Source organism: Mesoplodon bidens (genome assembly GCF_964165515.1).
Source record: "Mesoplodon bidens genome assembly, chromosome: 2".
NCBI classification, from domain to species: Eukaryota; Metazoa; Chordata; class Mammalia; order Artiodactyla; family Ziphiidae; genus Mesoplodon; species Mesoplodon bidens.
This window is the reverse complement of record NC_138177.1, coordinates 165,738,182-165,765,417: the sequence shown is the minus strand read 5'-3', so window position 1 is coordinate 165,765,417 and position 27,236 is coordinate 165,738,182. Positions and strand designations below refer to the sequence as shown.

The window sequence follows — 27,236 nt, the reverse complement described above, 5'->3', positions numbered from 1 at the left end:
CCATCCTCCACTGCTAGACTTCACTCTCATCTCCTCTTCCTTTATTTTATTTATTTTATTTTTTATTTTTTAATTTTTTTTGGCTGCGCTGCGCGGCTTGTGGGATTTTAGTTCCCCAACCAGGGATTGAACCCACACCCTTGGCAGTGAGAGCGTGGAGTTCCAACCACTGGACTGCCAGGGAATTCCCTCCTTTTCCTTTAATGTTACAGGACAGTGGTGACTCCCATTTCTGAGCGCTTATGATGTGCTCGGGGCTTTACAGACATTACCGCATTTGACTGGGAACACTGAGGCTCGCAGGGTGGGGTGGTTACGAAGTGGCAGAATCTTCTGCCCTTAACGCTGGCACAGATCACCTGGCACCTCATCACAGCTGGGCCTATTTTAAAAATCCTCATCTGGGGGCTTCCCTGGTGGTGTAGTGGTTAAGAACCCACCTGCCGGTGCAGGGGACACAGGTTCGAGCCCTGGTCCGGGAAGACCCCACATGCCGCAGAGCAACTAAGCCCGTGCGCCACAACTACTGAGCCTGCTCTCTAGAGCCTGCGAGCCACAACTACTGAGCCCGCGTGCCACAACTACTGAAGCCCGCATGCCTAGAGCCCGTGCTCCGCAACAAGAGAAGCCACCGCAATGAGAAGCCCGCGCACCACCACGAAGAGTAGCCCCTGCTCGCCGCAACTAGAGGAAGCCCACACACAGCAACAAAGACCCAACAAAGCCAAAAATAAGTAAATAAATAAATTTATTAAAAAACCATCATCTGTTCTGCAAAATTTAGTGCTTTTATAGCTACACATCAAATTGTCATACAAAATCGTGCTCATTAAACGTTTCAAGTGAAAAGTCTTGCTACTCCAGCTGGGTGGTGAAAGGACTGTTATGTAGGAGAAACAGCATAGGACTTGGAATGGGAAGCCCTGGGTCTGGCTTCAGCTATGCCATAGTCCGGCTATGTGACCCTAGGCAAGTCACCTAACCTCTCTGGGCCTCAGTTTCCTCATCTGTAGAAAGGAGAAGGACAGTATCTCCCCAAAAGGTTTCCTGATGCATGCCGGAAAGGGCTCTACCCACTTCATTAAAATAATAAATTTTGGGACTCCCCTGGTGGCGCTGTGGTTAAGAATCCGCCTGCCAATGCAGGGGACACGGATTCGATCCCTGGTCCGGGAAGATCCCACATGCCACGGAGCAACCAAGCCCGTGTGCCACAACTACTGAAGCCCGCGTGCCTAGAGCCCGTGAGCCACAACAAGAGAAGCCACCGCAGTGAGAAGCCCACGCACCGCAACGAAGAGTAGCCCCCGCTCGCCGCAAGTAGAGAAAAGCCCACACGCAGCAACGAAGACCCAACGCAGCCAAAACTAAATAAATAAAATAAATTAAAATAATAATAATAATAATAATAAATTTTATTTACCTGGAGCCACCTGCCTCCTGTGTTTAGCACAGCACTGGATGCCCAGCAGGGCATCAGTAAGTCTTGCTGAGTGATTTTTCAGTTGCTGGGAGATTCAGGAGTCACAGAAAAGAAGCTGGTATTTCTCCTCCTCCTGATTCTAGAAGGACTCCTAAGTGCCACCATTTATCATATGTTCAGAATGTGTCAAACCTGTGCCATGTATCTTACAAGGGTACTCTCCCTGAATCCTCCCAACATCCCTGCCAGGTGTTGCCCCATGTTGGGGATGATCAAAATGAGACAAACAGGTAAAGTGACTTGCCCATAGTTAAGGTGCTACTGTGGTAGAGCTTAGATTTGAACCCAGGTCTGTCAAGTTGCAAAGCCTGTGTTCCTAACCACCATGTTTCCAAAGGAAACTGCTCTCGGACACTCCTCTGCAATCCAAAGGTCCTGCCCCAAGTAGAAGCTTCTGGCTGTGCCCAGTGAGCCCTGTTTCACTCGAGCATCTCATCTAAATCCTACCTATGCTTTAAGGCCTAGTTCACCAGTCACCTCCATAAAGCCTCCCTGATCCTCCCAGGTGGGAAGGTCTTTCTGCCTCCTCTAAACCCTCAGAAAATTCCATCTGCACCTCGACTCGCACCCACTGTCTACTGCCTGACTCTCCTGCAACTATACTGAATTTCTCAGACCAGTCCTTGAGCTCCTTGAGAGAAGCAGCTCTTGGGCATCTTTGTTTGTTCCACCAGCCAGGCAGGCCCCGAAGGGTGTGGTAGGGTGCCAGCTCCCCTCCCCCACTGAGCTGTAATCTGAGTCTTGGGCTGGGCTCGGTGAGGTGAGCTGGCCCTGCCTCCACACTGGCATCCTGCCTACCTGGTACGGCATCCAGATTCCTGTGGGCCCTGGCCCCAGGAGATAAGATCTCATTCCCTGGTTTGAGGGCAAAGATGCTATAAAAAGCAGAGCACCTAGGCTCCGTATTGGCTTGTGAAGGAGCACAAAAGCCTGAAGGATTTGATGGGTGAGGGCAGAAGCTTCTGGGTCCCAAGGCTTGCACTCGGTTCTCCTGCAAGGACCTGTATGACCAAAGCCAAATGGCTTCTCGGCCAGGAACAGCTCTTCTGATGGATAGTCCAGCGCGAAGCTGCCCTTCCTTAGGCTTTTAGGGCCCACTAGAGAGGTACCAATGCTTAGGTACCAACATCAAGGCCAAAGACCACAGCCCCTCTTCTTGGTCCAGCTCTTACTGCCTAGAGACCCCTGAGTTAGTTAACAGAGCAGGGAAAGCCCTCCCTGCCCTGCCGTTAATTCACTTGTGGCTCTGGGCACATCCTCTCTCGGCCTTAATGGGGAGATGAGAGGACTGGGTCAAAACATCTCCATCTCTCCTTTGGGCCCTGGGGCCACAGGCTAATATTCTACAGGTAGAATAATATTGTCTACTTTCACTCCCGGAAGCAGAGTCAGAGCAGGAGATGGGGGTCCTCAATCCAAGAAACAGCAGAGGCCAATCGGGGCTGCCTAGTACTGTGCCCTCAAAGCCTGTCTCCTTCAGAGGCAATGCCTTGTTTCTGCCGCCTCCGACGTAGCTGCTTCCCGTAACAGAGTCTCAGAGGACTGTCTGGGCCCTGGCCACTTTAGGAAAAAGGGCAGGAGGACTGAGTTACCTCCCAGGGTGTCAGCTGAGCTCACCTTGGAAACCCACCAGAGCCAGGGGCAGAATGAACCCAGTACTTTCCCTGTCTACACTGGGCAGGGGGAGCCTGCTTCATCTGCTTTGATCCTCAATCCGGAAAAGGTTTTCTCTACTTTACAGAATCATCTTCCCTCCTCTTCTCCTGGGACACAGCTTGTTCATTCTGACTGGGTTCACTCCCCTTGCCTAGAAGGAGTTCTGCAGTTCCCCAGGCAAACCCCTCTCCTCCCAGAGGTAAGTACCACTTCGTCCAAGGAAAGCCCTTTACCCTTCTTCAGATTCCCACAGGACAAGGGCCAAAGCTCTTAACCTTTGGCCGGGGGGTGGGGGCACAAATCCTGCTGAGAATCTGTGGCTACTATGGGCTTTCTTCCTCTGATACAAACAAACAAATGTCTGCAGATATTTGGAGGGGGATGGTCCATGGGTCCCCTGAACTCCATCAAGAACTCAGAAAGAATCTCAGAAACCTAGATCTAGATCCTAGAAGAACAGCAGGTCACCCAGTCCATTCTCCCACCTAAGCCAGGATCCCTTCTAACAGCAAGGCCCCCTGAGTGATGTTTCTCTTCTCCACCTGGCCCACTGCTCAAGATCACCTCCTTCAGGGAGCCTTCCCTTGTCTCTCCCCCTCCTCTCTGAGCCCCTCTGCATCCTAGCCAGAGCCACACAACTTCCCACCTGTGCTTTCTCCCCTGTGTGTTGTCTTACTTCCCCAGCAAGAGAGCTGGCTCTCTGCAGACCCATTCATTTAACCCCATAACCCTGAGCTACAGTTGGAGATGACCATTACCATGAACTTGAGAATTCTGTGCTTTGAAGCCAGTGCTCATGACAGCAGTGGCCCATTCCCCCAGAGGATGGGGCTGTGGAGATCTCCTTCCGAGGGCCTCAGTCTGCCCAGGCCTCACCAGAGGTGGGGCTCCTGTGGGACGACTGCCTTTCCTGCTGGAAAGTCCCGGAGAGCCTTTCAACAACTGAAATCAACAGACGGGGAAACTGAGGCCCAGGGAGGCAAGATGACAATATTCAAGAAAGAGGCAGAGCTAGGACTAGGCCCCAGGTCCCTGATTCCCAGCCTGGAGCTCTTTTCCTTACACAAGTGGCTTTATAAAAACTAAATCCGGTTACAATAGCCAGGACATGGAAGCAACCTAAGTGTCCATCAACAGATGAATGGATAAAGAAGATGTGGCACATATATACAATGGAATATTACTCAGCCATAAAAAGAAATGAAACTGAGTTATTTGTAGGGAGGTGGATGGACCTAGAATCTGTCATACAGCCTGAAGTAAGTCAGAAAGAGAAAAATACCGTATGCTAACATATATATATGAAATCTAAAAAAAAAAAAAAATGGTTCTCACGAACCTAGGGGCAGGACAGCAATAAAGACTCAGACGTAGAGAATGGACTTGAGGACACGGGGAGGGGGAAGGGTAAGCTGGGACGAAGTGAGAGAGTGGCATGGGCATATATACACTGCCAAGTGTAAAGTAGATAGCTAGTGGGAAGCAGCCACATGGCTCAGGGAGATCAGCTCGGTGCTTTGTGACCACCTAGAGGGGTGGGATAGGGAGGATGGGAGGGAGACGCAAGAGGGAGGGGATATGGGGATATATGTATATGTATAGCTGATTCACTCTGTTATAAAGCAGAAACTAACACACCATCGTAAATTATACTCCAATAAAGATGTTAAGATTAAAAAACAAAGAACAACAAAATCTGGGAATGCCCTGGCGATCCAGTGGTTAGGACTCCATGCCTTCACTGCTGAGGGCACGGGTTCAATCCCTGGTCGGGGAACTAAGATCCTGCAAGCCTCGCAGCCACAAAAAAAAAAAAAAAAAAAGATTAAAAACTAAAATCTGCCTTCACACTCTCACACTCATAAACGCACAGAAAATTTCTGAAAAGATGCATGAGAAAGTTAACAGTGGTAACCTCTGGGGAGTATGACAGTGGAGGTGGTCAGAGAAGTGAGGAGGAAAACTTTTACTTTTTACCTTAATACCCCTGTCTACTGTTGAACATGTTTTATTTATTCATATTATAAAAATAAACCTGCCACAGAAAGGAGATTCTGGCCCCAGCCCACTCCCAACACACACACAAAAACAAAGAGAAGACATAAGTCAACCTGTCTAGGTACAACTATAAAGTAGCAAGACTGCCTTTTTGCATGGTTTACGGCACTGGTCTCATTAATTCACAGTCACAGTGCGGTTGATGACTCGATGAATCTTCCTAGGAAAAGCTTAATTCAATTAGGGCTCTCGGCAGCTCCCTGAGGAAGCTCTGGTATCTTGCTTTTACTTATACAAATTGAGGGTAAACCAAACAGATGCAGACTTTCCCAGAGAGACCCCACCCAGCCCAGAGAGGATGCCCTAGAAGACCCTCCATTAGAGCCAAGCCGAGGGGGGCAGAGGGGGTGGAAGGCGGCTGTGGCAACAGCACTTACACAGGTGCTGGCTGACGCCTAGAGCATCACTCTGTGTCAGGCTGGTTTCTTGTCTTCCTCAAAGGCTTCACATGGACACGATCTCTACACGGAAGTCAGTCATGCACTTATTTGTCCCCCAAGTATTTAGGAGCCCTCCCTCTGTGCCAGGCACAGAGAAGAAAGCAAACAAAGGCTGTGCACTCAAGGGGCTTCCATTCTTGTAGGAAGCCTGTCCTAAGAATAGCTCTCTCTGTCCCGCCTGCTTGCCTAATTCCTCTCCATCTTCAAGACTGGCTCAAATTCCACCTCCTCTGAGAAGCCTTCCCTAACCACCTGTGCCCTCGGGGACTGCTTGTTCCCTCTGAACTCTGCCTCTGCCAGGAGTCTGCCGAGACCTCAGCACAGGTGGACCATTTTCTCCAAACAGACTGGAAGCTCCTGGTGAGCCAGGCCTGGGTCTCACTCTTCTTGGTTCCCCGATGTGCCACAAGCTCAGAGCCCGCTGGCTGGTTTCAGCTGACCTGCTTCTACGACCCCACCTTGGACAGATGAATTAATTAGCTGCTCTCAGTCCTGGCTGGCCAGCCCAAAGCCAGAGCCTCTGTGAGTCTGCTGGCACACAGCAAGTGCTACGTAAGTGTTAGCTACTTATTATTTTGGTGAGCTCATAGATTCTGCCTGACACAGCTGTGATGTCACCTCTCCGCTTTTCAGTGGCCTGGCCTCAGATAGGCCCAGCGCTGTGGAAGGGCCAGTCTGGGCTTAGGGGTAAGTGTCCCCCAAGGGACCGGGAAGGGGACTTGGGAAGGAATAGGAATTCTCATGCTGAAGCTCACTCAGAGCTGCTTAAGGCTGTATGTTTTCAGGAAAGAGCTTGCCTGGGTAATTTGGGGAAACTCCAGGTTCTCAGAAAGTCAGTGTCAGAACTCAGGGGTCATGTATGACCTAACAGACTCCAAAACTGGCCCCGCATGTTGAAAGAGCTTTCCGGGGAAGGAAATGAAGTCAGTACGATCCCAGGGAAGCGGGGCAGCCCACTGATCCCGGCCCAACTCAAAACTTAGTTCAGTTAAAATTAGATTAGCCTGTAAGATTAAAAATACTCACATATAATCACGGCCTGCCTTAAAGTATCAGTTGATGTTTGTCGGCATCTAAAGAGATGGTTGGGCCCAGCGCAGTGTGTGCAGACAATCTTGGGGAGACATGTCTGACTCAGACGTTTACAGGGGGAGTGAGTGCTGCAGAAGGAGGCCCACACAGGCAATGGATGACTCAGGAATCACCCAGGTCCTGGGTTTGCTGAGTGAGCCTTCTCTCCCCACCACGGAAGGGAAGGGGGGCAGGTGGGGGAGGGTGACAGGAGGAGGGGAGGGAGGGAGGGAGGGAGGCAGGCCCGCCAGCTGTGTACAGGCTGGCATTCCCGAAGGGAGCCCAGGCCTGCTGAGCTCCAATGCCCTGTCCCTCCTGTGTTTCTGAATGCCACCACCTCTGAGAAGGGCTATTTGCTTCATGGTAAGACTTGGAAGAGAGGGGGGGGTCACAGTTTCCTCCCCCCACCCCAAGAAATGATCCACAGAGAGCAGCCAAGACTTGAAATGCCTTTAATCCTTCCCTGTTCAAAATGATCATGGGAAAAATAAAACTTTTGAACCGAAAGGGAATCAGGGCATGATGATAAAAAGAACAAGAGCTCCAAAGTCAGACAGATCTGGGCTTCAACCCCACTGTTTTCTAGCTGTGCAAGTACCTGACACAGCCTCTGAAACAGGAGCTTAATAAGTGACAGCTAATATAATTAACAAATATTTAACATAAATATTACAAATTAGGAAACGAGGGCTCAGAGAAGTAGTGCCTTGCCTAAGGTCACACAGCTAAGCAGCAAAAAGCTAGCACCACACCATATCTCAGGGTCTCTTGACCCCTTCCCTCTCCTGCCCCATTCAGCATGTTTTCTGTTGTAATTCACTTCTCTGCCTCTCCTTTCTCCTCCCAGAGGGCCTACAACACATCAAGGGAAAGGAAAAGTTTCCATTTCAAAAGTTTGCTGCTCCACAGGCTGTGAGAATGACAGGTCCCAAGGCTGAGTCAGCCGTCACACTCTCACACACTTTCTTCGTACAAATACAGGCATGCTTGAGGGGTTAAGAACTTGGAGTTAAGTTGACCTGGGCTCCAGACCAACCCAAACCACCATGCTCCTTTAGCCCCTCGCTCCTCCAAGAGGAAACAGTGTCTCTCCTGTCAACCACTCAAGTTACCAACGTGGCTGTGCCTGGTCATTTACTCTAGTTAAAGACCATTGGGACCTCTGGTCCCCCTTGATCTTCACAACGACCTGACCAGGCAGGAAAGAGGACACCGCCTTGGGTTAGAAATCCAGGGATTGTGTCCTTTGCCACTTACTTGCTAAGTGACCTCAGGCAGGTCACAACCTGGGGCTCGGTTTCCTTCGATGTAAAATGGTTACATCAATTCCACCTGCTATTCTAACCCACAGGACCATTGAGAAGATCGGAATTAAATACTGTACACACAAGTGCTTTGGAAACAAGTTACAATACTAATGAGAATTACTACTAAACTCCACCTGCCTTACAGGGCTAAAGAGAGTTGTGCCATCTGCTTCCAGCACAGAGGTTGCCTCTCAGGGGATCCTGCTGGGCCCCAAGGGTAACCAAAAGCAGCCCAGTACCCTTCCAGCCCAGAAGCAGGAGATGGTAATCACAAGGTTAGCCATCCCCTGCTGGGCAAAGGAAACTACTCTTTAAGTGGCATTCCCCTGCCCAAGCAGGGAAGAAGCAAGCTCAGTCAGACCACTGAGAGAGCAAAGAGATGGCAGGCAGGGTCACTAGCAGAGGACAAGGGATAGGCCCAGCCTGGCTGCGGGATTCAGGTACACATATGTGGACTCACAGGGACAGAGGATGGGCCCAAAGCCAGCACAGAACCCCTACAGCTTTCCCAGGGCAGGGAGAGGGCTTCCACCATCAACAAGTGCCAGCCCCCAGAGGGAGTCCTAAAATCCCGGAAGGCAGGTGCAGTGAGCTGGGTACCCACCCCGTGCAGGGTCCCGGGCATCTGCTGAGGAGGACGTGAGAGGCAGGAGATGCAGCTGCACCCTGAGAGGAGACTGTGCCAAGGCTCAAACAGAAGATAAATGGCAATTCAGCATCAGAGCAGATAACCCCTTTGGGCTGTTTCCTCATCTGTGAGACAGAGAGCCTTTATCTCATAGGATGATAGTAGGAGTTAAATGAGATTACTTTTATAAAGTGCCTGACACCACTCTGTAGATACTCAATAAATGGTAATTCTTACTAAAACACACATTCCCCCCCGCCAACAGAAGAGATGTCACAGGGCAGGCCAGGCCTAATGCCAAAGTTGTGGATAAACAGTAAGGGATACGGTTTTAGCGGAGAAATGAAAGCAACGGCTGTGGGCTGGAGTGGGCTGGGAAGACCGCCCAAAGTGGAGGAATCTGAACAGGCCCTGAAAGCTGCCACAGCACGTTGGGCTCTGTGCTAGCATTCCCACGTTTGGTCTCTACATCGATCCTGGAAGGTAGAGACGGCATCCTTACCTTCCCGATGAGGCAAGTCAGGTTCAGAGAAACCAGGGGCCTGGTCACACAGGTACAGAGGGGCAGAGGCAGAGCCCGGGCTTTTGTGACAACGTCTGTCCTTCCCACCAGAGCTGGAGGGGCTAGGTGGGGCGGGAAGGAGAGGCAAGGTGCACCTCCTGGGTGTTCAGCTGAATGAAGTCCAGGCGATATGACCAACAGAGGCCCCCTAAGTGTCCTGGAGCCTCAGGACACACATGTCCTACCTGAAGCTTCTTCCAAGTCCCCAGATGACCTCCCCTCCCACTATCCTGCAGTCACTCAGCTGTTTTCCCGAAGAGGAAAAGGTCACCTTTTTCTTTTTGGAGAGTTCCATCTGGGCTTCTAGAGACAGTTTCAAGGTGACCTTTAAGTTGTTCCTCTCAACTTCTGAGAAGTGAGAGAGGCGAGTTCTAGTCTTACACAGGAAACCAGTTGCTGGGTCTGATATCCACGCATGTGAAGTGGGCAATAATGATCCCCATCTCCCCTCCTCACAGACTTGCTCTAAGGAGGACATGGCAGAACACACCTTGCAAACACCAAAACCAGAAAAAGCTGTAAGATGTGATTGGGACAAAGGAAGGTTTTTTTGTCTCTGGTCAGGAGACGAGATGAATACCTGCTTCATAGGCTGCCAGGAGTTCCGGGTCCGGGATATCCGTAAACAAACACAGGGGGTGCCAGTGGTGAGCTGGGTTACAGTGAGGCTCTCCCTTGAAACAGGCACTGGACTGGGAGCAGGTAAACAGGGACAACGTGGAATTCATGCAGGGTCCAAACCACAATGTGAGGCGGAGGTGGGGGAGGGGAAGGGGCCTACCGAAGGCTTGGAGTCATTCTCAGAGTTCTCCCAATAGTCTAACTCCAACTCACGTCACGAGCCCCTCCTCACCAAGGAAAAGGCAAGAATCCCTGACTGTCAGAGAAAAAAGGCCCAGAGACGGGAAGTGACTTGCCTAATGTGACCCACTGAGTCACTTAGGAAAGAATCCAGAAGCATCTACCTTAGAACTTCAGCTCTAACCCTACCCTTCCCACACGCATCTCCCACAGTATCTACCTGAGGCTCTGCTCAACAATTAGGATAGGAGTGAGAACTGCACACAGCACCTTCTATTTTTAAAGGAGGGATAACTTGCAAGGGAAGCAGCTGCCCCAGATGACAGAGTGAGACCTCCAACATAGCTCCTACCCATGCTGGGGTGCTGAGAGAATAGGCAAGACCCCCAAATGAACTCCTAGGCTCCTGGGTAACTGATAGTACAGAGGGAGCATGGCCTCGGCACACCCCCCATCCCCCAAGTCGGTTGGTGCCATGTCCCCTCCCCACAGGACCTGCTCTGGAGGCAGCTTAAGTGAAGGAAGAACAAAGTCAGTAGGACTGACTTTCAGTCCTTCCTCAAACCTTAGGGAAGGACTGCTGGTGGCAGCCTAGGTTGAGAGATTTGTAATCCTCCAGCCTCAGAGGAAGACTGTAGGAGGGGCTGAGGTAGGGATGCATTTACCTTAGGTGGTTAAAATACCAACAGGAGCAGCTGCAACTCACTGAGTGCTTCCTATAGGTACAAAGCCAGCTTTACTGTGCGTTTCTTTATGTCATCACGCCAGCAGCATTAGAGCAGGATACTATTATTTCCCCCTTTTTATACTTGAGGAAACTGAGGCTCAGAGAGGGTAAGTGGCAGAGTGGTGCCAACCTCAATTCAACACTGCAAAGGGGGAGTTCCCCGGTGGCCTAGTGGTTAGGATTCGGGGCTTTCAACTGCCGCAGCCCAGGTTCAATCCCTGGTTGGGGAACTGAGATCCCGCAAGCGGTGTAGCCAAAACAAAACAAAACAAAAAAACCAAAACACTGCAAGGTAAAGGGAAAAATGGGCTTTCACTTTTTGCCACCTGAACTGGGACCCTTAAGATCTTTTGGCCATCTTTCTCTCTACCCTCTTTCCAGGATGGCCAGATGCTAGGGCACCCCTGTTTTCAGAGGCAGAAAATTGCCCTATCAAGCCAGAGACACAGTCTCTTGGAACTACAAATGCCCTCAGAGATCATATCCAGCCTCCTCACTTTACGATGAGAAAACTGTGGCCCAAGGGTGACTTGCCAGGGTTACCCAAGTCAGTGGAATGGCAGAAATGTCAGACCTGCAAGAGGCCACAAAGATCAACTGACAAGTGGAGAGGCATGACTGGCCCAAGGTCACAGAGGGAGGTGGTATTAGAGGCCAAGTTTCCTAACTTCTAGACTGATACCCTTGTCATAGCACCACCTCTGCCAGCTGCCCAGGGTCCCGGGCACAGTTTTGGCAGGGACAAAGCAGGCCAAGCCTGACCCCATTAGGATTAGAGGTAATCAGGCCTGCAGAGACAAACTCCTGACTATCCAGAGTAGGATCTTTGTGGTCATGCTGTCGACCCACCAGAAGGCACTGAGACCCACAGTGTGTGCATTAGCCTCTACTGCCCTAACACAATGTCAGGTGAGGGGGTTGGAAAGAGGAGGGCAATTTATAAATAGTGCTTATGAGGCCTCTTCCTGGTCTCACACAGGCAAATGACACATCAGTCACTTCAGCTTCTTACCAACAAATTAAGACACAGGGTTTCATGATTCAATTGATATGGTAAAATTTAGAGATTCTTGCCAGTTTCACAGGTGGGCGAGACCTGCAGAAAAAGGCCCCAGCTTGTTCAAGGTCATGTATTTGTCCGAATCGGTACACATGGCTCCCCTTGCCCAGACCTCGATTTTTTCCGGAAAGCTGGCTGCCCTCAGGGGTAGGTGCTGGTGGCCCAGCTCCATGTGCAGGCCTGCTACTGTCACAGGACCAAAGCCCCGTATCAGGAAGCCAGCTCCTGGATCTGTCAAAACAGAAGCACGAGTGCCCTCCTGCAGCATGTCCCAGAGCCTGCCTCATACCAGCCTGGCATCACCACTCAGCTCCTGCATGTCCTTGGGAAAGCTGCAAGGCTTCCTGCCAAGAGTCACGAACTCTCCAAACCCAAACCAGCAGAGTTCCAGGCCCCCGTGCCTTCCACAGCTAGCTGGGGGCTAGAAAAGCAAAAGCAGCTTTCAAACCCCCCCCCCCTCTTGCCCCCCGGACACCACTTCAAGGGACTTCTGGGCTATGCAGGCTCTGGTGAGCTCCATCAACCACCCAGCAGAACAGAGTGCTCAGGCCTAGCAGGGTGATAATCCTCTGGAAGGGAACAACTTTTCTGTTTCCTTCTCCCAAAAAGAACGTTTCAAAGTCTCTTCAGATCAGAACATGCTGAGCTCCTCCACCTGTCCCTCTCCCTCTTGGATGAGCAGCAGGCAGGCCAACATGACAGCACCTTGAGACACAGCTGGGTGCAACCTGGAGATGAGCTGGGGCCAGACCAAGCTTGACCCTCCTCCACTCTCCCTCCACCCCCAAACCAGACTTCGGGAATTCCCAAGGCCCCTGTCCCATAAACTGTATAAGGAATGGCATTCCCAGGCAGGAAACTGACTCAGGGGCTCCTGACCAGCCTGGGCAGGCAAAGCCGACAGATAACACTCTGGGGATGAAGGAAGGTGAGGATATGGGGATGCCTCATCTTCCACCACACCTGTAAGTCTCCAGCACACAGGTCCCCCTCTACACTCAAACTCCTTAGACAAACCAAGTAGAAATAGCCTCCATCCTGGAACACCCTCCCATGAAGCATGTAATTACACTGGTCGCTGTTGACAGAGCGGACTGTGCCACTTGCTGAAGACACTCCTGTCTCACACAGCTGGATGCCTGGCTCCCCTCGGGGTCTGTCCCAGCCAGAGGAGACTTGCCAGGCCTGGAAGCCTCGCTGAAGGTACCTAGTACCTGAAGCATCCCATCCTCTGGTCCTGCTCTCTCCCATGAACAATGCTGGCTCCAATCTTAGGAGGCCTCAGACCACAGAGGCCACGGAGCTCCAGTTTGAGAAGGACCACGATGATGGGATAGAGGCTGCCTACTTTACAGTAGTCCAGACCTTTATTCCTAGGCAGCCTCAAGTGGTAAGGATGGTTCAAGAAGCTCATTAGTTTGGTGGCGGCGGAAGCGTCAGGGGCGAACTGCACTTACCTATCTTCATAAGGCAGGCCAGCAGGATCCAGAGGGAGATTTCGAAGGGTATGCGCACGTGTGTGTAGTCGATGCCCAGGACTGGAAAGGCCTTTCGAGATTTCAGGCTGTGTTCAGTGAAGGAATGGTTAACAGGGCGGCTCTCGGGGGCGAGCTCCGGCGGGGCGGTGGTGACCTCCCCAATGGAGCGTTCCCGTGGCGGCTCTGAGCCTCTGATGGTGCTGGCAGTAGGGCTGGGCTGGAGGCCATGGCTTCTAAGAACGGGTAGCAGCCCCACCAAGGCTACTGCCACGAGCAGCGAAGGGAAGATTCGAGGCGGAGAGAGGCCAGAGACACCAGACCAGAGAAGCATCCTGTTGCCACCCTCAACGCTTAGCAGAGTGAGAGTAAGACCTGGAACATAGGTAGCAGGGAGTCAGCAGCGGGGGAAGAGAGACTGGGGGAGTCTCTAAGCAAAGTTCATGTTTTAGAGATGTGTTTTTGTGGAAGCAGTCCTCTGGAAGTGGAGGAAGGCTGGGTTCACGATCTAGAACTCCAAACTGGGGAAGAGGGACAAGGACTCAGTTAGGACCGTAAGAGAAGACCAAAAGGTCTGGAACTCCAGGCCTGGGAAAGGGGGTGGGGGAGGGGAGAGACTGCACCCTAGGGACAGAGGAAGGGACAGGATGGGTTGGACCCCAGGCAAGGAAAAGGAAAAGGGAGGGTGGGGACCCTCGGCTGAGGAAAGTGACTGATGAGCTGGGACTCGGCTAAGGTAAGGGGCAGGGAGCCTGAGCTAAAGGAAGGGGATCGAAGGGGGTGAGACCCAGTCGTGGAGAAGAAGAGAGGGGGCTGAGAGCCCAGGCTGCGAGGAAGTGAAGCCAGAAAGCGGCCGGGAGTTTCCCCACCCAAAGAAGGACCGGGTGCAGGCGCGCCGGGCTGAGATTCCGGGGAAATGGAGGGAGGCGGAAGGCGGAGGCAGGCGGCCTGGCGAGAGAGCGCCTTGGCGCGCGCTGAGGGCGGCTCGCGGTGGGCCAGCAGCGAATCGCCCCTCCTTGCGGCCCCGGCGCGGTGCTGCCCTGCGCCCTGGCCCAGCTTCAGCTCCTCCGCGTCCGGCTCCACTTCCAGTTGCAGCCCCGGCCCCAGCCCCGGCGGCGGCGGACTGATGCTTCTCTGAGCCCGGCGCTGCCACTTATAGGCACCAGCGAGCAGCCGGTGCAGCGGGCTAGAAGGACCTGTCAGCGCCCGCTCAACGCAGCGACCCCTGTCGCCGCGGAAAGGAAGTATCGCGTCGAAAGAGGAGGGAGCGTCAGAGACGGCAAAAAAAAAAGTCCGGAATCTACAGAGATTCTGACTAACATGAGTAAAATGCTCTACTATTTACAAAGCGCCTTCACATCCACATCCACATCCACAGTCTCATGGACACTCCCCAATAATCTTGTGAAGGATGTAGTATTATCTTATACATTTAGTTACCGTGTGATCTTGAGCAAATTACTTAACCTCTCTGTTGCATAGTTTTCTCATCTGAAAAAGTGGGGATAACAGGAGTACCTATATCTGCTGATCTGCTGTAGTATAGTATATGTGATGACTAAATGAGATAATCTATGTAAAGTGTTTAGAATGGAGCCCAGCACATAGAACAATTATTATGGTTCCACTTTTGCAGATGAGGAAACAGGTAAAGAGCGTTCCTTAACTAGTATGTAAATGGTTATATCGGTTTGCTAAGGTTACTGTAACAAAGTACCACAAACTGGGTGGCTTAAAGAACAGAAATTTACTGTCTCATGTCCTGGAGGCTAGAAATCTGAAGTCAAGGTGTCAGCAGAGTTGGTTCCTTCTGAGGGTTGTGAGGAAGAATCTGTTCCATGCGTCTCTCCTGGCTTCTGGTGGTTTACCAACAATCTTTGGTGCTCCTTGATAACTCCAGTCTTCACGTGGTGATCTCCCTGTGTCTCTGTCTCTGGGTCCAGATTTCCCCTTTTTATAAGGTTTCCAGTCACACTGGATTAGGGGCCCACCCCAATGACCTCATCTTAACTTGATCATTTTCAATAACCCTACTTCCAAATAAGTCCACATTCACAGGTGCTGGGGGGTTAGAACTTCAGCATCTTTGTGGAGGACACCATTCAACCCACAGCAGCAGCGGAACTGAGATTGGAACATATAGTGTTGGTTGGAATTTGTAAGGTTTGAGAGATCATGGCCATACACTGGAATCCTTGGAAAGCTTTTAAACACTACCATTGCCTGGGACCTTCAGAGGTTTGTATCCACTTCCTCCAGGGTAGTGCCCAAGCAAGATGGATAGTTTTTCAAAAGTTTCCCCAGGTGATTCTCAACTAGGGTTGAGAATTATTGAGATTACTGAAATGCCACCCTTGTTTTGCAGAAGAGTGAATCAAGGCAGAGGAAGTCCAAGTGACTAGCTTGAGATCACAAAATGATGTCAAAGGGCTTAGTTCAGTTTAGCAACTATTTATGGGCCTCTTGACAAGGCTTTGTGCTGGGCTTTGGCAACACAGACATAGACATGGGGAGGAAGGAGGTGGCAGTGGTTAGGAGGGGGCACAAAGTGGATACAACAAGGGCTTCTAGGGTGCTGATAACATTTTCTTTACTGGGTGGTGGTTACAAAGTTTACACAGATGTAGTTGTTCTGTGATAACTCATTGAGCACTCATGATCTGTGTACTTTTAATGAGATATGCTCTCCTTTCACATAAAAGTATATTCAAATGCTACTAGAGTGATGTGATTGTGACTGAAGGTGCCAACATTAAACTGAACTCTCTGTACTTCACATTCTCCTGGCACAGGTCCAGCCATTTGGGAGATGACAGAAGAGCCTAGAAAAGCCTTCAGAGAAATCCAAGGGCCTTGTGTCACCTGGAGCAGATGAAAGGAGAACATCAGCTATAATGGAAATAACCAAAGAGAGGAAAAGCATTTAGGACAAGGATCAAAACAATGACAATATGTCTCACATGGTTCGGTCCTTTATAGTTTACAACCAAGTGCCCCAGGTTTATCAATGATCCAAGTCCTGGTGCTCAAGAAATAGTAGCTATTATTCTCATTTCCATTTTACAGATGAAAAAACTGAGGACTCACAGACATAAAGCCATTTGGCCAAGATCACACAGCTATTAGGTAACAGATCCAGGACTTAAGTCAGTTTTCTGACATCTTAATCCAGAGCTCTTTCAAAACACCACAGGTTCAGTGTAGAAAAAAGGAGGCAAAGGTGGGGCTAGTGGAGGGACTTCATGCAGGTGACATGGGCCAGAACCCTGAGACCTATAGTCCTTTCCAGTCTTCTTTTTTTTTTTTTTTTTTTTTTTTGCCATGCTGTGTGGCTTGCAGGATCTCAGTTCCCAGGGATTGAACCCAGGCCACGGCAGTGCAAGTGCCAAATCCTAACCACTAGATCATCATGGAACTCCCAGTCCTTTCCAGTCTTGAGGTTAACATTCACCCATGCACTCTGATCCTCCTCACTCTCTGACTTTCCCGCATTCTGGTCCTCAGTCAGTCCTTGGGTGCCAACCTTGGAGGTAGCAGATCCCATGAGAACCAGGAAATAGCAGCCCTAAGATCCTCCACAGCCTGGAGAAGGTTGTATCAACATGACAGTGCCAGGAAAGAGCCCTTGGGAAAAACCACCTGGGGCAGCCCATGGCCAAGGCCCAGCCTAGACCAGGCAGTATAGCATAAGAATTAAGATTAAGAATCTAGGGCTTCCCTGGTGGCGCAGTGATTGAGAGTCCGCCTGCCGATGCAGGGGACACGGGTTCGTGCCCCGGTCCGGGAGGATCCCACATGCCGCGGAGCGGCTGGGCCCGTGAACCATGGCTGCTGAGCCTGCGCGTCCGGAGCCTGTGCTCCACAACGGGAGAGGCCACAACAGTGAGAGGCCCGCGTACCGCAAAAAAAAAAAAAAAAAAAAAAAAGAATCTAGCCAGATTGTCTAGGTTCAGATCCCCACACCACCACTCACTAGTTAGAAGACCTTGAGTAAATCAGTCAACCTCCCTGATTCACTGTTTCTTCCTCCAACACATGGAAACAATAATGCCAATCTCATGGGGCTAAGGGTCTTAGCCAATGTACATATAGAACTCAGGGCAGCAGCCAGCAAGTACCACATATATTTACCATCTTTATCTTTATTTACATGTACTGAGGGCCTCAAATGTAGATTTTCTGTGTTAGGGCCACATGAAGTTATACATTCAGACACAGAAACACAGGCTAGAAAGAAGTCCCTCACGTTTGTGAAATTGGTCCCATCATCAGACCACTCCCCCTGTGGTATGCTATAAATTTAATAATTTTATATAAATTATATTGCTGTGTATTCTGTATGTTTTTTAAAATTTATTATTTATTTTATTTTATTTATTTTTGGCTGCTTTGGGTCTTTGTTGCTGCATGCAGGCTTTCTCTAGTTGCAGTGAGCAGGGGCTACTCTTCATTGTGGTGTGCAGGCTTCTCACCGCTGTGGCTTCACTTGTTGTGGAGCACGGGCTCTAGGCATGTGGACTTCAGTAGTTGTGGCACACGGGCTCAGTAGTTGTGGCTCATGGGCTTAGTTGCTCTGCGACATGTGTGATCTTCCCGGACCAGGGCTCAAACCCGTGTCCCCTGCATTGGCAGGTGGATCCTTAACCACTGCGCCACCAGGGAAGTCCCTCTGCATGTTAAAAGCATGATTTTGTTGAAGGTAATCAGTTAAAATATGCTGCAATATTTGTAACCGTGTTTTAGCAAGTCCTCTTTTTTTTTTTTTTTTTCCTGGCCACCCCACACGGCATGTGGAATTTCCTGGACCAGGGATTGACCAGGGATCGAACCCATGCTCCCTATAGTGGAAGCACGGAGTCTTAACCAATGGACCACTGGGGAAGTCTAGCAAGTCCTCATTTTTAAACCATTGCAGGCCCACATTGCTCTTGACTCAGAGGGGCCATATATCTGCAGACTCTTCTTCCTGCAGATCCAGAACAGTTGCAAGGTGCCTGGGCCTGGGTGGTATCCCCCCTTGCTTAGGCCATGTCTGCTCCTCAGTCCCCCTCATTGACTCCTTTTGCTAAAAGTAATGGGAATTTTATGGAATTGCTATAGCTATGACAGATACATAGCAAACAATGTGTAGTGCTTGGAAAGGATCCTCTGGGCCACTTACTAGCTGTACATCATGAGCAAGTCATATTTTGTTTATGTCACTCAGTTTATTCATGTGTATAAAAAGTGGGTGAGGTCAGAACACCTGCCTTTAAGGTTAGTGCAAGGATTAAATGGCTGATGTATGTCAAGCTCAGGTCCTTACACATTATTGGCACTCTGTAACTGAGTTCATTTCCTTATTTCCTTTGTTATATAACATCACAGCCCGGCAAGGCCCTCTTCTTTTTTTTTAATAGTCTTTTAAAAAATATTTATGTATGTATTTATTTATTTTGGGTGCGCCAGGTCTCCGTTGCAGCACGCGGGATCTTCGCTGCAGCATGTTTAGTTGTGGCATGCGGGATCTTCAGTTGCAGGATGCAACTTTCTTAGCTGCGGAATGCATGTGGGATCTAGTTTCTCGACCAGGGATCGAACCCAGGCCCCCCGCATTGTGAGTGCAGAGTCTTACCCACTGGACCACCAGGGAAGTCCCAAGGCCCTCTTCTTTCAGTCTCCCCTTCACTCACTTCACTCCAACCACACTGCCTCCTTGCTATTTCTCAAACACTGCCAGCCACACTTCTACCTCAGGGCCTTAGCACTTGCTGTTCCTGTTGCCTGGAACACTCTTCTCCAGATATCCACTTGGCCTACTCCATCACATCCCTCAAGCCTTTCCACAAATCTTCCTTCTCACCACTACTATGTGGTGACTCCTGATACTTCCCCTACCTGACCACTACTACCACTACCACTCAGGCCCAGCCACCTTCTCACATATGATATAATAAACCTATTTACTGTATTTATTGTTTACTGCCATTCCCCCCCATAGGATGTGAGCTCCAGGAGAGCAAGAGAGCCCTAATGAATGAATGAATGACAGGGTATATTACTTGCACATGAGAAAACTAAGATTCCAAGGAGAGAGTCAGTTGTGGCCACAGAGCTGGGAAGAAGGGGAGCCAGGTGAGAATCCAAGTCTGTCTGACTCTGAAATCCAAGCTTTTCCCACTTCTCTGGGCTGATAGCCAGCATGAAAAAACATGCACGTCCTCGGCAACTAGGAGAGAGTTGGTAAGGAGGTAGAACTTGTGATCCAGTGAATGGCTTTTAAGCTAAAGTCATAATTCACTCAATAAACTTTTAGCACCTACTGTGTGCAAGTCCCTGTGCTTCCTGCCGTGGGAGACTTGACTATGGATCTGATCAACACCCATCAGTGAACTTGAAACTCTTATATCTACTCACAGGCTGGAAGTCCTGTGGGTACCTCCATCTCCACAGGTACTAAACGCAGCCCTCCACCTTCCCCTGAACTTGCTACTACTCCACCTTCTCAGGTACAGATTGCTTGGCCCTGCTGGAAACATTAGGATTTAGGAGGCTGGAGGGGAAAGGCCCAGGGTTTGAATTTTATTGAGTGCCCTTGGGAGGGCAGATGGTCCTGTCCACACTTTGGAAAACTCTGGCCTGGACTATTAAAGTAAACTTTTTACTGTTCCCACATCCAGTCTGCGCTATACACAGCTTTCAGGGAGAACATTCTGAGCCATGGCCCCCCTGTTTAGACAGCTGTAGACCCCATTCCTGACATGGCACTCAAGGGCCTTCACACATTCAGGGCCACAAACTTTTTTTGCCCTCTAATTATTTATAAAGACATTTGAAAGTGTAAAGATAATATAACAAACATCAAACTTTTTACCTTTCTGAATTATCAGCTGTTACATTTGTTCTGTTTGCCTTCAATTTTTTTTTTACAGATATCTGCACTATTTTATCAAATTTTAAAGTCTCTTTGAACCTTCACTGACATCAACCTCTATCAAGAATGTAATGTAGGACTTCCCTGATGGTCCAGTGGTTAAGACTCTGCCCTTCCAATGCAGGGGGTGAGGGTTCGATCCCTGGTCGGGGAACTGAGATCCCACATGCTACACGGCCAAAAAAAAAAAAAAAGTAATGTACATCAGCATCTACCAATGACAGGGCAATCTCTATCATGAGCATAATGCTTTTTTTAAAATTTAATTTGTTTTATTTTTGGCTGCTTTGGGTCTTCGTTGCTGCGCACGGGCTTTCTCTAGTTGCAGTGAGTGGGGGCTACTCTTCGTTGCTTTGCGTGGGCTTCTCATTGCGGTGGCTTCTCTTGTTGTGGAGCACGGGCTCTAGGCGTGCAGGCTTCTGTAGTTGTGGCATGCAGGCTTCAGTAGTTGTGGCACGTGGACTCAGTAGTTGTGGCTCGCGGGCTCAGTAGTTGTGGCTCGCGGGCTTAGTTGCTCCGCGGCATGTGGGATCTTCCCAGACCAGGGACTGAACCCATGTCCCCTGCACTGGCAGGTGGATTCTTAACCACTGCGCCACCAGGGTAGCCCACATTATTTTGACACCTTAACACACATCTCTTCACCCCACACTCCCTTCCAGCTATTGCCAAAAACTTGAGAGAATTGTCTGTACTGCCTGCATCGTTTCTCTCCTCCCAGCCTCTCAAATCTGATCCAGTTAGGTTTTCACCCCCATATGCTGTACCTAAAACCACTCTTGTCAATGTCACTAATGACTTCTGTAGGAGAATAAAAATCTCTTCCTCTGCCCATCTTAGCTTCTCCAGCTGGGGCTGCGTAAATTATACTAGCAAAAGACAGATTAACAAGAGAAGAAAAAACAGAAGTTCATAAACATGTGCACCATATACCCAGAGATGAGTGACTCAAAGATTAGTTAGAACTTGGGCTGATATAGCATTTTAGCAAAGGAATGATAAACTTTTAGAGAAGTGACAAGAGAAAGGAAAAGGATCTGACTCTAGGGGCAGCAAATTGTGGGAAGGCAAATCAAGGGAAATGATGGTAGATAAGGGTTAGTTAGTAAAGTTTGTATATAGATTCCTCCAGAGCTGTCTCTAGGCTGATAAGGGTCTAAAGTTGTCTTTGGTGATTGACTTCTGTCCTTCCCGGTAGAGACAGGAGGAAGGACACCTTTATAGATGTGTGTCCTGCTTTTATGCAAATAAGGGTAGGGTAGAGAAGCCTCTCCTTCTTCTCAATTGCCTCTACCTTCAAATAATCCTTATTTGATGTGAGTTGCAAAAAATATTAATAATAATAATAATAATCCTTATGCCAAAGTGGCATATTTTGGGGTGGCACATTCTGCTACCCTGTACCTCCATGTTGCTTGATCAAATGGTCATTTCTCAGTCATCTTTCTTTACCCATCAGCAGCCTTCAACACTTCTGATCACCTGATCCTTCTTGAATCACTTTCTTCAATTAGCTGGCTCTCTCTCCTGGCTTTTCTCCTGGTTTTTCTCCTGCCTCGCTGGCTGCTCCTTCTCAGTCTCCTGTTGCTGAATTCTGCCCCTTCTCCTTTTCCTCCTCCTCAGCTGCAAACTCTGAATGTTGCGGCCCCAGGATTCAGTTCTCACACTTTCACTGCTCTATATCTGTATTCATTTCTCTGGTGATCTCATCCTTTCCTGTGGTTTCTAATAAGATCTATATGCAGACGATGCATAGATTTTCATCTCCTCTGCTCAAAACTCTAGACTTTTACATCCAACTGAATGCTCAACGTGTCCACCTGGCTGTCCAACAGAAATCTCAAACTCAGCATGTTCAAAAAGAAACTCCATGCCTTCCCACCCCGTCCCCAAGCCTGCTTCTCCCCCTGTCTTCCACATCCAGGAAACAATCACTCTGTCTTCCCACTTACATAGGCCAAAAACCTGAGTCATCCTTGACTCCTTTCCTGAATCCAATCACTTCTCTCCACCTCCACTGCTACCACTCCAGTCCAAGCCACCACCCATTTCTTTCCCAGATTATTACAATCGCCTCTGAGCAATCTTGCTTCAACAAAGAGGGATCCCTGAAAAGCCTAAGTCAGGTACTGTCACACCCAGCTCAGACCCCTCCAAGGTCCACATGACTTATAAGGACCCACCCAATGTAGCTCCCACCTCTCTCTGGCCTCATCTCTTTTCCCCTTATTTGCCCTTATTCCCTCTGCTTTAGCCACCCTGGCTTCCTTGCTGTTTAGTTTTCAAACACTCAGGTTTACTCCTTCCCAGAGCCTTTGACCTTGTTATTTCCTCTGCCTGGAATGCAGTTACCCCCAGGTATCAGCATGGTTTCCTCCTTCACTTCCTTGGGGTCTCGCTCAGATGTTATCTCTCAGTGGGGCCATCCATGACCACCACACCCCACACCCTATCTCATACTCCCTCTTTCCTTCCCTTCTTTTTTGGCTGCACCGACTACTTACAGGTCTTAATTCCCCGACCAGATTGAACCCAGGCACTCAGCAGTGAAAGTGCGGAGTCCTAACCGCTGGACCGCCAGGGAATTCTCTCCTTCCCTTCTTTATTTTTTTCCACAGCTCTTTCACTGTCTGACTTACTACACATTTTTATGATCTGTCTTGCCTTCACTAGAATGTAAGCTCCATGACAGCAGGGGATTTGAGGCAGAGAGCATGATGGTTGGTAGGACAGACTTGGAGCCAGTATGCCAGGATTTGATTGCTGTCTCTACCACTGTCCAGCTGTGTGACCCTAGGCAAGTTACTTAACTTCATTGCCTCTCAGTGTCTTCATAAGTTGGAGGTAATAACAGACCCTGTGTCATAAGGTTGCTGTGAGAATTAAATGAGTTAATGCATGTAAAGCGCTTAGAATTTTACCTCTATAATAGTAACTATATAACTATATAACTATAGCATAACTATATAGTAAATGCTACATCAGTGTTTGCTATTATTATTATTGTTATTATTATTGCTACTATTATTACAGAATGCTTGGCTCTTAGTAAGTCCTATACAGTTGTTAGCCATTGTTCTCTGCTATATCCTCAGAACTGAGAATAGCACTTGGCACATAATAAGGTATTCAAGAAAGATCTGGGGCTTCCCTGGTGGCGCAGTGGTTGAGAGTCCGCCTGCCGATGCAGGGGACACGGGTTCGTGCCCCGGTCCGGGAAGATCCCACATGCCGCGGAGTGGCTAGACCCGTGAGCCATGGCCGCTGAGCCTGTGCGTCCGGAGCCTGTGCTCCGCAATGGGAGAGGCCACAACAGTGAGAGGCCCGCGTACCGCAAAAAAAAAAAGAAAGAAAGATCTGTTAGGGAATTCCCTGGCTGGCAGTCCAGTGGTTAGGACTCAGCGCTCTCACTGCCAGGGCCCTGGGTTAGATCCCTGGACAGGGAACTAAGATCCCACAAGCTGCGTGGCACAGCCAAAAAAAATCTGTTAGACGAATGCATTAGGATACATGTATACATAAACAATATAAAGTATTTTTGTGTGTCTTTCAAATTTATATCAATGGTATCATATCATATATATCCTTCTTCATCTTTACTTTTTCAATCAATATTTGTAACATCTAGCCATATTGATATATAGAGATCTCATTCTTTCCTTTTAGCTGTTGTATAGTAAATATTCCATCACATTTATATATCTCAATTTTTATATCTGTTTGCCTATTGATAGACATTCAAGTTGCTCCAATTTTATGTTATCGTGGACAATTTGTATCAAATGCCTTTATAAATATCTCTTGGTGTCCATGTGTAAGAATTCTTCTCTATATATACTTGAAAATGGAATTTCTGGATTGCAGGATTTGTACATTCACTGCTTTCCTAGACTAAATTGTTTTCCTAAAGTACCTTTGGCCCTTCTGCCTGCAAGTATGAGAGGACCATTTTTCCCATATCCTCCAGACTTACTTGAGTCAGACTTTTTATTCTTTGTTAATTTCATGGGTAGAAAATAGTATCTCATCATTTTTTAATAGATAAGATTTTTTATTTATTTATTTTTTATTTTAGGCTGTGTTGGGTCTTCATTGCTGCGTGCAGGCTTTCTCTAGTTGCGGCGAGTGGGGGCTATTCTTCATTGCGGTGCGTGGGCTTCTCACTGTGGTGGCTTCTCTTGCTGTGGAGCATGAGCTCTAGGCGCACGGGCTTCAGTAGTTGTGACACACAGGCTTCAGTAATTGTGGCACGTGGGCTTAGTAGTTGTGGCTCACGGGCTCTAGAGCACAGTCTCAGTAGTTGTGGCACATGGGCTTAGTTGCTCTGCGACATGTGGAATCTTTCTGGGCCAGGGCTCGAACCCATGTCCCCTGCACTGGCAGGTGGATTCTTAACCACTGCGCCACCAGGGAAGCCCAAGATTTTTATTTTATATTTATTTTATTTATTATCATTAATTTTTGGCTGTGTTGGGTCTTCATTGCTGCGTGCAGGCTTTCTCTAGTTGTGGCGAGTGGGGGCTACTCTTTGTAATGGTGCACAGGCTTCTCATTGTGGCAGCTTCTCTTGTGGTGGAGCACGGGATCTAGGTGCACGGGCTTCAGTAGTTGTGGCGTGCAGGCCTAATTGCTACCAGGGAAGCCCTCATCATTTTTTAAAATAAACTTTTTACTTTGGAATATCTTTAGATCTACAGAAAAGTGACACAGATAGTCAAGAGAGTTCCCATATACCCCTCACTCAATTTCCCCTAATGTTAGCATTTTACGTCACCATGGCAGATTTGTCAAGTCGAAGAAGCCAACATTGGCTTATTACTATTAAACTCCAGACTTTCTTCAGATTTCACTACTGTCCTTTTTCTGTTCCAGGATCCCATCCAGGATACTACACTGCATCTAGTCCTCACATCTCTTTAGCTTCTTCTGGTCTGTGACAGTTTCTCAGTCTTACCTTTGGTAGTCTTGAGGAGCACTGGTCAGGTATTTTGCAGAATGTCCCTCAATTTGGACTTATCTGATGTTTTCCTCATGGCTAGACAGAGGTTACGGGTTTTGGGGAAGAGATGAAGTACACTTCTTTCTTTTTAAAATTAATTAATTAATTTTTTTTTTGGCTGCGTTGGGTCCTTGTTGCTGCACGTGGGCTTTCTCTAGTTGCGATGAGCACGGGCTTCTCAATGTGGTGGCTTCTCTTGTTGCGGAGCATGGGCTCTAGGCACTCAGGCTTCAGTGGTTGTGGCACGTGGGCTCAGTAGCTGTGGCTCGTGAGCACAGGCTCAGTAGCTGTGGCACACGGGCTTAGTTGCTCCACGGTATGTGGGATCTTCCCGGACCAGGGCTCGAACCCATGTCCCCTGCATTGGCAGGCAGATTCTTAACCACTGCTCCACCAGGGAAGCTCCCTGAAGTACCTTTCTTATCACACCCTATAGGAGGTCACATGTACCCACATGACATTACTGGTGATGTTATTACCTTTCATCACTTGGTTTAGTTGGTGTTTCTCCTCTGTAAAGTTACTATTTTCCCCCTTTCCCTACTCTATTCTTCGGAAGTGATATCTAATCATTTTAATTTGCATTTCCCTCTGCAGTTGGGAGTTCCTGTGAGAATTACCTCTTCATCCTTTGCTTATGTTTCAACTTGTTTGCTTGTCTTTAGTTCTCACCGGCTTCTAGGTGTTATTTACATATAAACTGCAATTATCTTTTTCCAGAGAGTCATTTAGTATTTTAATTTTCTTCATAATGTCTTCTGCCATTTTTAAGTTTTTAATTTTAACTGAATCATATTTACAAATGGTTTCCTTTAATCTTTGTGCTTTCTGAACTACCTTTTGAACACCCAGCCATGACTCAGCAATCCCCTAACAATCGTTGGTTCTCCTGACTTGATTCATGTTGCCCTTTTGCCTCGAATGCCCTCTCTGCTTCTCACTGCCAAACAAGCTCCTACTTATCTTCAGTGCCATAAACCAAATAAAACCTTCTGTGGGAAGCCCCTCCCAATTGCCCCAGGTAGAATTGGCTGCTCTCTCCACAGTGCTCTCACAACTTGTCCACACCTTTATTAAAGTACATATTGCGGACTTCCCTGATGGCGCAGTGATTAAGAATCCACTTGCCAATGCAGGGGACACAGGTTCAAGCCCTGGTCCAGGAAGATCCCACATGCTGCGGAGCAACTAAGCCCGTGTGCCACAACTACTGAGACTGTGCTCTGGAGCCCACGAGCCACAACTACTGAAGCCCTCATGCCACAACTACTGAAGCCTGCGCGCCTAGAGCCCATGCTCCACAACAAGAGGAGCCACCGCAATGAGAGAAGCCACTGCAATGAAAAGCCAGCGCACTGCAATGAAGAGTAGCCCCCACTCGCCGCAACTAGAGAAAGTCTGCACGCAGCAACAAAGACGCAACACAGCCAAAATTAATAATTAACAAAAATAATAAAGTACCTCATCTAAGTGGAATCATACTTTTTCTGTCCTTTTGTGACTGGCTTATTTCACTTAGCATAACATCCTCAAGGTTCATTCATGTTGCAGCATGTGTCAGAATTTTTTTTTAAGACAATAATATTTTATTGTATGAACATACTACATTTTGGTAAACCGTTCAACAGTTGATGGACACTTTGGCTGCTTCCATGTTTTAGCTATTACGAATAATGCTGCTGTGAACATGGGTGTACACAGTAGTGTGTCTTCAAGACCCTACTTCCAATTTTTTTGAGTATATACCAAGAAGTGGAATTGCTGGGTCATAGGTTAATTCTGTTTAATTTTTTTGAGGAAACTCCATACTATTTCCCACAGCTTCTGCATCATTTTGCATTCCTACCAACAGTGCACAAGTGTCCCAGTTGTTCCACATCCTTGCCAACACTTGTTGTTTTTTGTGTTTTTGATAGTAACCATCCTAATGGGTGTGAGGTGGCCAACTAATTCATCTTTGTAACTGAACACTGGGCATGGTACAGTCAATGTTTTTTTTTTTTTTTTTTTTTTTTTTGTCAGTACGCGGGCCTCTCACTGCCGTGGCCTCTCCCGT

The 27,236-nt window shown here is 48.6% G+C and overlaps 1 protein-coding gene across 3 annotated transcripts in view; it reads right to left on the bottom strand.

Annotated features, from left to right (window-relative positions):
* The window catches only part of SLC9A1 (solute carrier family 9 member A1), a 50,157-nt gene extending 35,757 nt beyond the window's left edge, over positions 1-14,400 (bottom strand). For 2 of the 3 annotated variants that reach the window (XM_081225628.1, XM_081225630.1), the window contains exon 1: positions 13,251-14,400. In XM_081225628.1, coding sequence (XP_081081754.1) covers positions 13,251-13,602 — 352 coding nt within the window. In that variant the 5' untranslated portion in view covers positions 13,603-14,400. The remainder of the gene's footprint in view (positions 1-13,250) is intronic. The other variant, XM_081225629.1, reaches the window with a different exon arrangement.
* Between the last annotated feature and the right edge of the window lie 12,836 nt (positions 14,401-27,236).